The following is a 15,291-nucleotide window of genomic DNA, read 5'->3' on the forward strand; positions in this document are numbered from 1 at the left end:
CATACACACAAAAACAAAACCTTAAAGCCAAATATTACAAAAAGCAATTGCATAAGCCTTCCTCTAGTCTAGTGTGAAGGCTTATGCACCTGCTTTTTGTAATACTGTATGTGATATTGATACCATTATTATTATTATTCACCCTCGTGATAACGTGTGTGCCCCTTTATCCAGGACCATTACTATGTTGTAACAATTAAGATGACATCCCCTATTAATTAAGCCTGATGAAATTCGTATCCTGTATATTTGACAACACTCTGTTCTGTCTAAGGCTGAGCTCACACGGTTAATGCAGTGATTTTTGTTGTGAGTGTCATGGCCGCCCCCCAATGCATTTCCAATGGAGGTCACATGGTCTGTTGTATGGCTTTCAGCTGTGTTTCGACTGCGCCCCTCCCCCTCATACAACACAATGTTGTGTCAAACCATGTGACTCCCATTGGAAATGCATTGGGGCGGCCATGACACAACACAACATTCATCCAACAAGCATAGAGCACTGCATTAACCGTGTGAGCTCAGCCTATGCCTGCTCTGTCTCACCAGATTTGCGAGTGGCAATGTGATGCGTTGTTAATAATAATACATTTTATTTATAAGGCGCCTTTCGGGGCACTCAAGGTCGCCGCACAACAGATTAAAAAACAGTCAATACAGAGCACAGTTATTAAAAGCGAGTAACAACTAAAGTACAGCTTGCAGCAGAGACAACAGAGGTCAGCTGTTGTCAGTTGTTAGCTTGTAGGTGTGTTCTTCAAGGCAGAACACTGCCATACTACGGAGTCCATTTGAGACTTTTCCAGGTACGTATAAAGGGTTTTACCATCGTCATACCATATATTTGCATGCCCTAGTAGCCGTCCCACTTTGATGATATTTTTTTATCGAATGAACGTCTCTACCTTAAATATTAATCAGATTGTTCATTTTACACTGATGATGGTCTAACATTGAATAACAAGACACAATGTCTTGTAACATACGTTATACAATTAGACATCTAGTATTGCAGAACCAGCATGACACATTTTCTTAGTTGACCGGAGTCCTGTGGCGCTCTATAGAGGGTATGTGCATGCTTAAAGTGAATGGCACATCGAGTGGCACATCGAGTGGCAAAGCAACATGCAAAGTGAGTTTAACATTGTTTAACGTTGTTTAATGCAATCAGACTTTTCTGTGTGGATGTATGGGCTGTCGAGGCCAGGAAAGTAGTTTTCTCAGTAGGCATTCCTGCATTAACTTCCTGGTTTGATGATGATGTCACGCGCATACCCTCTATACTTGATCCTACAATTTCCCACCTCTGCATCAAACTACCCTTTGCCTAGCCGCTGCTATTTTGGGTGAATGTTCTCCCCTGAACAGAAATGCTAGGTTGCATGTGGTTAAAACAACATGGTTTTGGTCATTTAGGAAGTCGAAAGTGAAAGCAGGCTGACAGCGACATATAATATCCGCAATGGCAGTGTTTCAAGGGGCGTCAAAGTTTACCCACATTGGTTGATAAATAATTGGTTAATACCATGCAGCTGTGATGCAATATTGAATCGGTAGGCCGACTATTGGTAGATAAAATACTCTGGAGTTGGGAGCAAAGAAATCTTGACCCTAGATTATTACTAATAAACTCACGCACGGGACCGGCGGGGGGGAGACTGTTTTCCAAGTACTTTTCAATCAAAATCACCCATTTCAAAGGAGGGGCACCTCGCAAAATTTGAAATGACTGTGAAAACTGGTCTGGCTGTAGATGTTAGAATGTAAAGCTAGCCAGCCGGCACTTGTGAGACAACCACAACTTGTGAGACAACTAAAAACAAACCAAATGTCTACAGCGGGGGTTCTCAACCCGTGGGTCCGCGACCCCTCGGTGGGTCGCCAGATTATTTTGGGGGGTCCCCAAATTATTTTCAATTTAATTCTTTTTTTTTTTGCGACTGAATGGCTGGAAAAATGGAAATGAAGAGTTTACATAGTACACACAGTACATGCATGCACTTTCTTTAATGATTATATCCGCGATTACACAGTTATGGTCAGACACAGAGACCATTTACAATTTTAAACCCTGTAAAAAAAGAATGCTGTTAGTTCAACGTTATGATGTGCTTTTGTTGTAATGCCACAAAACAAGCTCTTTACTTAGACTGGGAAAGACTGAGGGACTTTTTTGTCTTTTGATTCATACTAACGAGCTATACGGAGGGAGTCGGGAGGCAGACCTTTCCGGGCCAAACTCTAATGGCATCCCTCCCTCGCCAGCATGCAACTCTCTTGTTGCATGGCGATGAGGGTGTGGAAAACCTCTCCAGTTAGGTCCTGCTACTCACCGGTCATGGGAAGAAGAACAAGCCTCGAACGTCTTCTGAAGGCAGACATGACTCGAAACCAAATGCTAGTGTGCATTATTAGAGTTATTATCTCGTGTCAGTGGCACCAAAACCACCGAAACACAATGTCAACAAAAGATAAATGTCTGTACATTTTGGCAGTTAAAGTGATTGTGACTGTAATGCCGGTAAGATACATTTGTAAATGTACTTTCCATTAGCATCCATTCTCTGGCTGGGTGACAGTGCTGCGCTGATAGTGCCCTAACTGTGGATTATGTGTGCTCCTTCCCTGTGTGTCCATAGATCATTGGTATCGGACTGTGTGGGGTGTTTGAGCTGATAAAGGAGACACGGTTCTCTCACCCCTCGTTGTGCCTGCGCAGCCTGCAGGCCCTGCTGGACATGTTGCAGGGACAACAGCCTGAGGGCTTCCAGACCGAGCCACCCGATGTGCTAGGTAAAAGCAGTAATATTTCATGAATGAATGCAAGGCGATCGATCGTACACACAGGCTCTCACGCTGAACACGCATGCACACACGCACCCACAGAGCGTCTTGTATGAACCGCTCTGACCGCCCCCTCTACCTACCCTCCTCGTGTTTTTCTCAGAGTCTCTGTTCCAGCTGCTTCTGGAGACCACGGTGCGGAGCACGGGGCCCAACGACCCCACGGGTCAGGCCCTCACCGCCCTGTCCTGTGCCTGCCTCTTCAGCCTGGTGGTGTCCTGGGGGGACACTGGCAAGACCCTCCAGGCCGTCTCCGCTATTCTCACAAACAACGGCAGCCATGCATGCCAGACCATACAGGTGAGACCCAACCCCCCTCTCCACCCCACCCCACAGTAAGCAGGGTCCTATAACACCTTCCTTCCTTGTTCGTCTATCAGAGTTGATGATGACCATGGCACGTCTCAATTTGGTGACTTTTGGTGAGTGCGCAGATGACTGGAAAGACCCCTTTGAGCCTGGAATCCTCTGTGGCACACAGGACAGGTCAGAGAGGATGCAGAGCCGAATACAGAATACTGTGCTTTCTTTTGTGTAGGATGTTCTTTTGGATTCACATGAAAACCTCAGTTGCACGTGGAGTTAGATGAGGCTACGGCAACCTCTGGCTCCTCCGTGCATCAGAGCAGTGGCTGAAGCACCCAAATTGAGTTGGGAAATGTCAAGCCTCTTTGAGTCTCCTGTCTTATTATGTTACCCTGCCTGCATTCTTCCGCCAATTACTGTAGCCAGCTCTCTCCTCCGTTTGCCTTTGATCTCTCTCTCTCTCTCTCTCTCTCTCTCTCTCTCTCTCTCTCTCTCTCTCTCTCTCTCTCTCTCTCTTTCTCTCTTCCTCCCTCTCTCTTCCACGTTCTTCCTCTCAATTTGCATTAGCCTTTTGGCAGTGTTCTTCGTATGAATATCTGGTGTAGGTTTTATGGAATAACTTGTTTTTGGCTTCATACAAATTTCTCCTCCTCTCTGCAAATTTGATGGCATCGCCTGGTCAGTCAGCACTTTCATTTAGCAGGCTACCGTTGTCCACTTTAATGTGATTGTTTATTGTGCTGAGGTGACTTAAGGTAACCACGCAATGTTTCTTGGCATCGCGTGTACGAATGGCCAGCGAAGGTTTTTTTTGCGTGGTCCCATGGCCACAGTAAAACCTGTAAAAGTTGTACACGCACGCACGCACGCACACATTGATGAATTAGGGGGGTCTTCCCTGCTGTCTTATATTAATATCCTGCAGTGCTGCTAGGGTGGCCATAGTGGAGTGCGTAGAGGAGACGCTCACTAGGAAATGGAAAGTTCTGGTCTGGAAGTGTCTCTGAGGAAGACACTTATCCACCAGCTGCTCCCTGTCTACTAACGACGCTCACTGCTCCTAATTTTGTTATAGGATGGGTAAATGCAGAGGGCAAAAAACAAAAGTAGTGGGAACCAAATTATAATTTTATTTCTCATTTAGTTCAGTGCCACGTTCTTTGGCTCTATGCAGCAGGAAACGTGAGCTGAGCGTTCTTATAGCATGGGAAGCAAGTTGATAGGCCATAGGACCATATAATTCTCCACTACATCTTCAGTCACCAGGCTGACTGTATATAGCGTGAGTCATCACAATGGCAGGCAGGCAGTCGGGAAGTGTGTGTGTGTTTTAGTGTTGTACTTACTTACATGTGTGGATTTTGTGCACGCGAATGCGCATGTGTGAATGCTGAGCTCAACAGAGTGTGTAATCGCTGCCAGCAAGTGATGGAGTGTGTGTAAAACCAGTCAGGCGGAGAAAGACATGGAAATTGCTGGCTTTCCAGTGATACCAGAACTGTATTGTATTAATACTCACTACCCAGAGATGAGATGGAACTCTGCTGTAGTGATACTTGAAAATAAATCATGAAATAGCCTCTACGAATTCACAGGCCAAAATCCCAGTCTAATATTCGAGGTGTTTTTAGGGGTGCAGTACTTAGTTTAGACAGTTTTTGGTTTAGACTAGTCATTGGTTAGACCAGTCATTAGTCCTACAACTACAACCTATCTAAACCCTCACCCTAAACCTAACCTCCCACGTGGCAGCACACCTAAACCTAACCTTAACCCATGTCTAACCAATGACTATAGTCTAAACTAAGTATGCACCCCGTTTTTAGTCTAAGTGACCCCAGAACCAGTGGCACATCAGGGAGAAGCTCCGTCCTCCACTAACCGCCTCTTAAATTCTCCTCCCCTATAGGTACCCACCATCCTGAACGCGCTGCAGAGGAGCGTCCAGGCCGTGCTGGTGGGCAAGATCCAGATCCAGGATTGGTTCGGGAACGGCATCAAGCGGGCGGCGCTGATGAACAAGTGGGTCCTCAAGGAGGTGTCCATCGACGAGGACGAGCGCTGCCTGCTACAGACCGACGGCTCGTTCCTCTACCTGCTGTGCAAGGACGGACTCTACAAAGTGGGCTCTGGATACAGCGGAACCGTCAGGGTACAGCCCATAGCCATTATTTGTGTGTGTTTGTGTGTTCGTGTGGGTGTGGGTGTGTGTCTTCCTATAGCGCAGAAAATGCATGTGCCAGCAGTGCTCTTTAGTCTTGAAAATGGGCTTATAACGTGGACACAAATGATTTGTTTACCAAGAATAGCTGTTATTTTTAAGCCTGATTTATTTTTGTAGTGTTGTGTCCCTGTCGGTGGCTTTTTTTGATTGATTGATTGAAATATGTATTAACAGTTTGCAGAATTACAGTACATTTCAAGCACAAACTCAATACAAAGACTGTTAACTGTGAGTGGACGACCCAATTAAGCATTACACTTGTTTACAAGAGGGTCCACCATGTTCAAGAGATGGCTCAAGAGATGACCTCTGCAGCGTCTCCACAACATTTGCCATAAGCGGCCAAATATCAAAACTGTGGACTCTTTTGTTTCTCTTGTTTCTTTCCAAACTGTTTTAATCCCTACCTGCAAGAGAATAGTCCCCCAAAAAGTACCTCTACAAGTTCTGATTTAGGGTTTGTGTTTGCGGTTGTGTGCTGACATAAGATCCATGTTCTACAGGGTCATGTGTACAACTCCACGTCTCGCATCAGGAATCGGAAGGAGAAGAGATCATGGTTGGGCTTTGCTCAGGTGCAGTCTTTAGCCTTTGTTTTTACATTTATTTTCATTGTCTTTAATCACAACACCTGTTTGTTAAACCTGTATTTTAAATTGTAATCTAATCTCAATTGTAATTTTTTGTGGTATTTGCTCGTTTCATTGATTTAATTTCAACTAGTTTGGCACTAAACTCGGCCGGTAATTGGGGGGCCTCAAGGCCTTGGGTCAATAGTTCTTGGGATGTACAGTACTGTAGCTATGTCCTCTGGGAGAATAGGACACATGCTTAATCATCACACTGTATCTCTTAAAAAAAATTGTGTTTTATTTTCAAAGAAGCTAAAAGTCTCGTGGCCGAAGAACTCACAGGCTAAATTGACCAATGGGCGTATATGAAAGCCAATATGTTCAGAGGATGAGGAGTGTTTATCAAGCTACTGTCACTCCCAGTAAATAAAAAAAAACGCACATTTGATGTATCCCTATTAATTTGGGGGATTTTCATTGCATCTTGTCTCACGTCCTCAGGGCTACCTGTTGTATCGGGACGCAAGTAATCATAGTATGTCAGCCGTCAAGATCAACCCGGAGACCCTGGAGCATGAGGGGACCGTCACCATGCCAGGTACAGCCAAACTTAACTACCATCTGGAGAGGCCCGCGGTTTGACGAGCTCTGCAGAGGCCGAACTCCTTGCATAACTGCAAGCCCACCTTGAATATTAAAGCAATTTAAGCCAACTGTGTCCCTGCTCTCCTTGCCAGGTCAACACGCGGACGGACAGAACATTGTCTTCACCGACGGAGAGTACATCAACCAGATCGCCGCATGCAAAGACGTACGTTAACATGCTCTCCCCAATTCAACCATTGTCCCCGTAATTGCTGTCATCGCCTTTAGCCTGGCTCCTTAATCCATTGAGACCTGGAACGCATCCATGTCACGTTAGCGTTTAACCACATTAACTATTAACCCATTTTGGGGCGGGAACCCGTTTTGGTGTTTTAAACATTGTTATAATTTAGCTATTGAAAAATAGCAGATCTACAAGCTCATAGCGCGCCACCGAGTGGCGCGCTATGAACTTGTAGGTCTGCTATTTTTGAAAAATCGTTAAAATGTGCCTCAAATCTTTCCGAAAATTGTCATGATTTAGAAAACTTTTTTTTTTAATTTCGACGTCAGGCCTGAATGGGTTAAATAAGAAAAGAGGCTTAGGCAGGGCCATCTTAATTTGAATGAATACATCCCCAGAGCTCCAGCGACGACCCCCCCCCCCCCCTCTCCTCCCCTCTCCTCCCCGGTCATCCTGTATTATTGAATCTATTAAGAATCCAGGCATTGTCACGCTAGCCTCCGTCTGCCGCAGCAGACATCATGGGAGGAGGACTGATTGTATTATTATGCCTGGTGCTGCTCGGGGTGGCTACAAAATCTCTGGAGATGGAAACGCTGTTCACGTGACACGTATCTCTGTGTGTGTGTGCGCCACTGCAGCCAAGCCTGGCAGTGATCTCTGTGATGGTGCTTTGTTTTTTACTGAGAACGGAGGAGGACAGATGAGATGCAGAGGCTTGTTGGGGTTTCATGATCTCGTAAGACTATTTAGAGACTTTAAACTTTTCACGCTTCACGTTTCATAACCAGTCGCTCCTCCTGATCATGCCTGCTGACGCATGTCACCGCCACTCTCTCTCTCTGCCCATGACGGCTGAGCCTCACTCTTGCAGAGGAGGGACCCCCTCGAGCGAACGCCAGCTGTGCCACAGAAAGGGTAGAGGAGTGCGTCTGAGGCTGTGTGTGGGTGGGTGGGAGTGGCGATGTAAGGGCGTGAGTGTAGGGGGGTGGAACCGCATGTGGCTGTTCTCCAGAGGCTTAATCTTGCATGCAAGATATCTGCATAAGTAGTAGTGGGGGGAAGGGAGGGATGTGAAATTCATACATCTACCGCCGCAGCCAGTCTTCCTCCCGGGTAGCAGCCCCTGGGCTGAATGAGGGAGCTGGATGCAGAGAGAGAGACAGAGAGAGAGATAGAAAGTGGGCTAAACTCCTCGGCAACCCAGCGGCAGCACGTATTGGTTTGTGCAGCCAGCCAGTGCACCCATCACATCACACACAGACCGGCTCCTGCAGAGGTGAAAGAGAGGATGATGTGAGAGGATAAAAAGACAAAAAATGCCGGGAAGAATGGGTGATGTAGGTAAACGATATGAGGTCAAGGGAAAGAGAGGAGAGGGAATGGGAATAGATCCAAGGCAAGCCAAGCTGATAAGAAAAGAAAGGGAAGAACGCGTTCTTTCTGCGCTACAGTATAGTCAAAGTGCAACAGAGGAAACGTGTAATCATGATCCCATGAGAGTGGCTGAGCCCTCGACGCTGCTTTACTAGCCTTCATGCCCTCATCCACCTCTCTACTGTTCCCCCTTCTACCTCCTCTTCCCTTTCCCCTCGTTATGCCGCTTGCAAAACCTGAACTCTCTGCTATAAATCTTCCTGTATCAGCCACGCCCCCTCCCCAGCAGCCTGCCAAAAGCACATCCCCTGCTTGGCTGTCATGGGCTGTGCAGTGCTGCGTCAGTTCATGTCCAGTCAATATACCGAGCTACCACAGTTCAAGGGATATGGCAACAATTCCGATATGCACTCTAATGCAGTGCACTTATATATTATATATATATATATTAAAAATAAATATATATATATATATATATATATATATATATATATATATAAATAAAGTATGTATGAGCCTGCAGTACAAAAAGGAACATTGACTTCAGCAAAAAGTAGTGCCTGGTGGATATATCTGTTTGGCTGATATATCAACTATTATTTGACTGGTTTCATGTCCAAGGTATTGGCAAGAGTTGTGAGCATGTTTTACATTTTTGAAATTGCTATGGGGATAATTTGAATTGTGTCAAACCAGTAACGGGATAGTGTCAAATGTGGTGTCAAACCTAGACACTAAATGTCTCAATATAAAAGCAGGGAGTTAATATTGTATAAGTTACACCACATACAGATTGGACAAAATTAGATTTGTATTCGCATTGTATTAAGTAAATTACATAATACATTTTAATTAAGTTTGTGTGTGTATTTAACACTTGTTTGCTTGCTCATTATATAACTAAAGTAAAATGTTTTATTTATTCAAGTGATTTAATTATATCAGACTAGCCCTTACCCGTTGTGAGATATTGCCCCCCCATACATATCTTTAATTGCCGTTCATTAAGAAAAATACTTGCCGCATTGGTTGTGCTCGAGTAATTGGTAGACCCAGCCCATCTTTCTGTTCGTAGTCCCAGAGTAGATCCAGCCACGTCACCAGTGAATAGACCCCACCACAACCCCACCACAACCCCATGGTGTAATCCTTTTCCCAGAGCCTCGTGCTATTGAATCCCGCATCTCTAATCCTCACCACAGACTAGGTCTAGCACATTAGATGTGTGCGTGTGGCATTGTAGTCCATAGGGAGAATGACAATGTGCTATAACTTTGGGCGTGGCCCATGTAATGATCTCTCTCACACGCACATACGCACCTCACGCACACACACAGTTCAGCTGTGATCTATAGTCTAGCAGCTAGCTGAAGGTTTACAGTCTGATTCAATTGATTTTTGGGGCTTTTTATGCCTTTATTGATAGGGAATAGTAGTCAGACAGGAAAGGGGTAGAGACATGGGGAGTGACATGCGGCAAAGGCCGTCGGGCTCGGGAGTCGACCCTGCGGCACGCCGTCTGGCTGGTTTGGCAGCCTAGGCGCCCAGACGGTTGAGCTAACCGTCCGGGCCAATGTAAGAGATCTTACCATTTAAAGTCCAAGCTGTCTCCCTGAGGCAAATCAAACAAGCTCTTTTTTTTTAAAGATTAGTTTTTTGGGGCTTTTTTAAGCCTTTATTGATAGGAAACAGTAGTCGGACAGGAAAGGGGGAGAGAGATGGGGAGTGACACGCGGCAAAGGCCGTCGGGCTCGGGAGTCGAACCCGCGGCCCAGATGGTTGAGCTAACCATCCGGGACAATCAAACAAGCTCTTAGCGCATTTTAACCCACCACATTCAGGCAGTTGAGTTCGAGGTTAGGTTTTTACTCGATTCCATATCAAAGTTTCTCTTTGACTATAAAAGTATGAAGATGTGTTGAGTCAATGTTTCAAGATTCAACATTTTATTTGTTATCCCTTTTACTTATGTAAATTAATGTGTCGTAGTGAAAATAGCCGATCTACAAACTCACACAACGCATTGCCACATTGTGAGCTTGTGGATCCGATTCCGATTTTAATATAAAATACGAACGGTTTTGGACATACAGGGTTTTCCCCCGACAACGATATACTGTACAGCTACATGATTTGGTTTGGCTCCTCAGACATTGTAGCAACAATATATTGTTGTGGAACTAAATGAGTCCTGTTGTCCTCGTTGCCCTCAGGACGGATTTGTGGTGCGGATCTACGCTACAAGCTCGGACCCGGCCCTGCAGCAGGAACTGCAGCTGAAGCTGGCAAGGAAATGTCTGCACGCTTGTGGCATCTCTCTGTTCGACCTGGAGAAGGATTTGCACATTATTAGTATGTCACGCATTGCTTTGTTTTTGGCTGTCATTCTGAGGTCACGAGACTCTAATTTGCTATTCGATTGTGCATGTGTGAGCTGATGTTCATACCCATGGCTGCATAACCGTGTGCTTCAAGTAGTTGTAAACCGCCAATAACGATTTAAAGTTGTGTCGCATAGCATATGGGTTTATAACTCGTATAGAACATGTCTTATGCCATGCCTGTATGTGTGTGTGTGTATGCTAGTGGTTCTAAACTGTGTCACTCTCTTAGGCACAGGGTTTGACGAAGAAGCAGCGCTGCTTGGAGCCGGGAGGGAGTTCGCTTTGATGAAAACTGCTTCTGGAAAGGTGAGTCAAAGCCTCTGCTGCTGTTGTGTGTACATTTTCAGGCAGAAAAATATGACAATGGGGCTGCGTGCATCGGCGCAAACATTTGCTATTGCAAGCACCTGCTTTTGATTTCTTCAATCTGCATGTCCTTCATTTTTCGTGGCTCTAAGCAGCTGTGCTTTCAGTGCTTTGGTCTCACTAATGACAGGGCTATTGCTTTAGAGGGTGCACCTGTGGGAAAAAAAGGCTTTCACTTGATAGTTTTTCTACTCCCCTGCTGCCTTGTACCGCTAAACTAAAGTCTATCTGTCATAATTACCATTCTCTGATTTCACAACACCTGCTTACAGTTAACAGCACTGACTTATTTATTTTCTCTCCCAGGAGCAAGATATACAAAAATATACCCAGCAAAGGATTAAAAACTCCTTGTTGTGGTCGACCCTCTTACAGGCTAAATTGTCTTTAAATTACATCATTAACTTAATGTGTAATAATGTGATTTTTTTTTGTGGTTAAGTGAGCAGGCTTAAATGCATGTGATTTTTAATACAGGCACGTTTACAACTCAGGACTGAGATAAGCCGGTGCAAGGTGTAGTTAATACTCTGTCTGTCCGTTTACCCCCCCCCCCCCCCACCCATATCAGCCCTGCATCTATGTCTGGCATGTTTTGAGCACGTTGGCCTGATCTTCTATTAAAATATTAATTACTTAGTATAAAGGAAATCATATATAATTGAATCAAAATTGTATGTGGGTACTTAATTAAACATTTTGGTTTTGATTTGAACATACCTGAGAACTCCCGGTGCAAGAGATAAGTACTTGTTCGGTTTTGGTCAGACTGCTGATTGGTACTATGCTCCTGCTCCACAATGGGCTGCTCCCCTCTGGCCAGGGGCTGCGAGCGTACACGGAGCTCATGAAGAGACTTCTTTGCTTAAAAAAGTGGAAGTGATTCGATTATTCCATCCGTTGAGCTAAGCAGCAGCTATGGGCTATGCAACACTAGCCTCGGAAACCCAGACGTTTTTATTTCAAGGGAGAAAAAAGAAAGTCTGGGACCGAGTCCACTTCAATTCGGCATAGAGTAGCGCAAACGTCGATCACTCTCTGCTGATTTCTGATCGTCTGCACCTTTTGTTAAATTGATGCACACACGTACACACTGTGGGTGCAGCCGTAATGCGGCCTGGGCCTCCAGGGGCCTGGCCGTCGCATCACACAGACCTTTAGTTTGTTAGGACTTGAGCGCACTTTGCGGGCCCCACCTCTTGGCATGTTGAACTGCGGGCAGCGGGCCCATTTAACTCATTTCGGGTGGGAACCCCTTTTGGTGTTTTAAGCATTATTATACACTTTAGCTATTGAAAAATAGCAGATCTACAAGCTCATAGCGCGGCACCATTTTTAAAATTTCGACGTCAGGCCTAAATACGTTAATGCATTACCATCATACCCCTCAACTACTTTCATCTCCTATACAACACATACAGTAATGGATGAGTTAGCTGAGCGCCAAGGCTCGTTGAGTAGTCGTAGTAGCCTGTGCGAAACTGAATCTGTAATTCCTTCTAACTATTTATAATTTAGCTACAGACAGTGTTGCTTATTAGTCGAAGTGGGTTCTCCAAAATATCATGTTCGCTGTCCATGGTGCTGAACTCAAATGCTTGTAAGCCCAGCAGTTGTGGTGGTCATGTTTGTTGTGAAGCGAGGTACTTTCTAATAAAAACACATTTGACTTCAAGCTTTACTTTATTATGTAGCCTTGCCTAGCACCACGAGGCATACCATGACGGTATAGTTATTTTCCTGACTGGCTGGCTATGTGTAATAGTTGAGAGGTGTTGGGTGGGGTCCCAATCAGGCGCCCTGCTGCCACCCGGGGAGTGGCTTTGCTTTGTTCCGTCACTGAACTCGGGGCTTTCGTGAAGACATTGCTGTAGGAATGTGCGGGTGTTATGGCAGAGGAATTACATAATGTGTGTTTGTGTACATAAGGCTAGGGCATGGGGGTTTCCTGTGTACAATACTCCAACTATGTGTTTCACTGTGGGTTCTTTGTAATATGTCAAATCAGTCTGTTGTTGAGCAATAATTTTGGCATACGCATTAGCACGAAAGGCATGCTATCTGTAGGTGGTTGGGGTGTGCGAGTTAGGGTGTGCTGTTTGTCTGTTTGCTGCTGATGTGGTGCTGGTAAGTGGGTGTGGTGCCCTGTGCATCCTTAGCAGATAGGAGCCACAGGCCAGTTAACCCCGCTGTACAATGCAACATAAACATACGTGCGCTGAGGCCCTAATCTCACAGCAGGCCTTATCGGTAGATTACCCTCGCCAGACTGGCCCGACAAAGTAAAAATAGGAGTAGTGAGTGACCTGTGCCTCGGCATAAAGTTCACTCTTCAGTCACCTGGACTAGAGACTTTAGTAGTCTCTAGTAGTGACAAACCATGCCTGGGAGACTGAGGGCTAATGGCAGGAGTCAAAAGCCTGCGATTCACTCCACCGTTTTATGGGCTCTAATCCTCTGTCATCACCATTACACCGTGTCATCAGGGATTATTTAATTCTGTGCGACAGAATGTTGGACTGTTCAGACTCAGAGCAGTAATACGGTACCGCCATCAACCCTAGAGATATGCATCATCACCGAGTGCCCCTGCTGCACTATTCCAATGCATAGTTCTAATGACACACAGTGCGTTTGTGCGCTGAGGGCAGTATATTGTCGAGGTAATGATGATTGTGCCGTCGCATTTGTTCTCCTTCTCAGTGGTCCCTTGACTACAGAGGCTCTGCCGTTCTGAATTAGGCCCTGTGTAGCTGCAGGTTGCTAGATGCATCACTTTACTGGGAGCTGCCAGGCAGGGAGAGCTAGTGTCGGCTGTTTACCCTCTCTTTACACTTTGTATTTTTGCCTATTTGTCACTCGGGGCTAATAAAGTGTATCAAGTGTTCTTTCTTTGCGAGCTTATACCTCCCAGTTATCAATAACAGCCACAGCAAAGGAAGGTATTGCGTGAGCTTCTTCTCTGTGGTTTTCACTTAGCGCCTAACCCCTGTTTTTTTTCTTTCCATGTTTCTCCGTTCTCCTCTCCCAGATATACTACACTGGGAAGTACCAGAGCCTGGGCATAAAGCAGGGAGGCCCGTCGGCCGGTAAATGGGTAGAGCTGCCCGTCACCAAGTCCCCCAAGATCACCCAGTTCTCTGTGGGCCACGACGGCTCCCACGCCCTGCTGGTGGCCGAAGACGGCAGCGTGTTCTTCACAGGCTCCGCCAGCAAGGGAGAGGATGGAGAATCCAGTAAGACCAACACGACATCTCCCACTGAGCAATAGTCGTCTATTAGACGTCTGAAAATGGGTTATACTTATAATTGGTCTAAAAATTTAAGTTTTTTTAGCAGTCTAAGCTTAGTTGATTTTTTGTCTATATACAGTATAGACGTTGAAATAACGTTGTGTCAACGTCTAATCTAAGCCTAGGCCGCTAAAAACGTTCATTTTTAGACTTTTTTTGGTGGCCCTTATGCGTATATTAGACAAAATAATTGCGCTAGTATAGTAACTGGCAAGCATGGGTCAAGCATAACAATATGCTTGACCCCTATATTATTATTATATAGGGGTTAAGTACTCGGGGACACCTCAACACATTTCCATTCAGCTATGGCTGCCAAGTTCCTACTAGCCAAAAATAAAAGCTTGGGTACCGAGGTTCCTACCCATCACCGTGGACTGTGGAGACATGTTAAATTCCTCTGAGGTGCCTCCGGTTCGGCCAGAAACACAACTGGCCATGTTTACGGGTGGGATAGCCAGCAGCGGCGTAGTTCTGTCTCTGCACTAGCAACACCTTGTTCAGCCAGAACCGTGGGGACCGCATGTAATTCAGATGGCATTAGTCCGACATGAGCGCCTGCTCCCGTGCTTGCGGTTATGGTTAGGTTAGGACAGGGGTTCTCAACGTTTTTGTCCGGGGACCCCCGAAAATGCTTTGGCAACGTCTCGGGACCCCCGCCCCGCCCCCTCCCGACCCCCAATATAAATTGACTGCTACAATAACCTTAAACCATTTTGGGCGGGAACCCCTTTTGGTGTTTTAAGCATTGTTATAATTTAGCTATTGAAAAATAGCAGATCTACAAGCTCATAGCGCGCCACCGAGTGGCGCGCTACGAGCTTGTAGGTCTGCTATTTTAGAAAAATCGTGAAAATATATTTTTTTAAAAATCATTTTTTTTTTTTTTTGAAAATAATTTGGGGACCCCCTAAAATAATTTGGCGACCCCCCGAGGGGTCGCGACCCACGGGTTGAGAACCCCTGGGTTAGGAGATGAGGTGGGTTGTCATTTGTCGGACCAATGACTAGTCTGAACAACGTACTGCACCCAGAACCGTAAATGGGAGGGATAGCGTGTTCCTCTGTATGCGTTACGCCCTCCTGGTGAAAC

General features: G+C 45.6%; 1 protein-coding gene across 19 annotated transcripts in view; it reads left to right on the forward strand.

Moving 5' to 3' along the window:
- Positions 1–15,291, forward strand: part of mycbp2 (MYC binding protein 2) — a 104,672-nt gene that overhangs the window by 17,293 nt on the left and 72,088 nt on the right. For all 19 annotated transcript variants that reach the window (XM_079518776.1, XM_079518789.1, XM_079518788.1 and 16 more), the window contains exons 4-12: positions 2,643–2,796; positions 2,951–3,147; positions 5,063–5,305; positions 5,881–5,952; positions 6,451–6,547; positions 6,687–6,760; positions 10,369–10,507; positions 10,769–10,845; positions 13,937–14,141. In XM_079518776.1, the coding sequence (XP_079374902.1) occupies positions 2,643–2,796; positions 2,951–3,147; positions 5,063–5,305; positions 5,881–5,952; positions 6,451–6,547; positions 6,687–6,760; positions 10,369–10,507; positions 10,769–10,845; positions 13,937–14,141 (1,258 nt within the window). The remainder of the gene's footprint in view (positions 1–2,642; positions 2,797–2,950; positions 3,148–5,062; positions 5,306–5,880; positions 5,953–6,450; positions 6,548–6,686; positions 6,761–10,368; positions 10,508–10,768; positions 10,846–13,936; positions 14,142–15,291) is intronic.

This window comes from Electrona antarctica (genome assembly GCF_951216825.1).
Source record: "Electrona antarctica genome assembly, chromosome: 13".
NCBI classification, from domain to species: domain Eukaryota; kingdom Metazoa; phylum Chordata; class Actinopteri; order Myctophiformes; family Myctophidae; genus Electrona; species Electrona antarctica.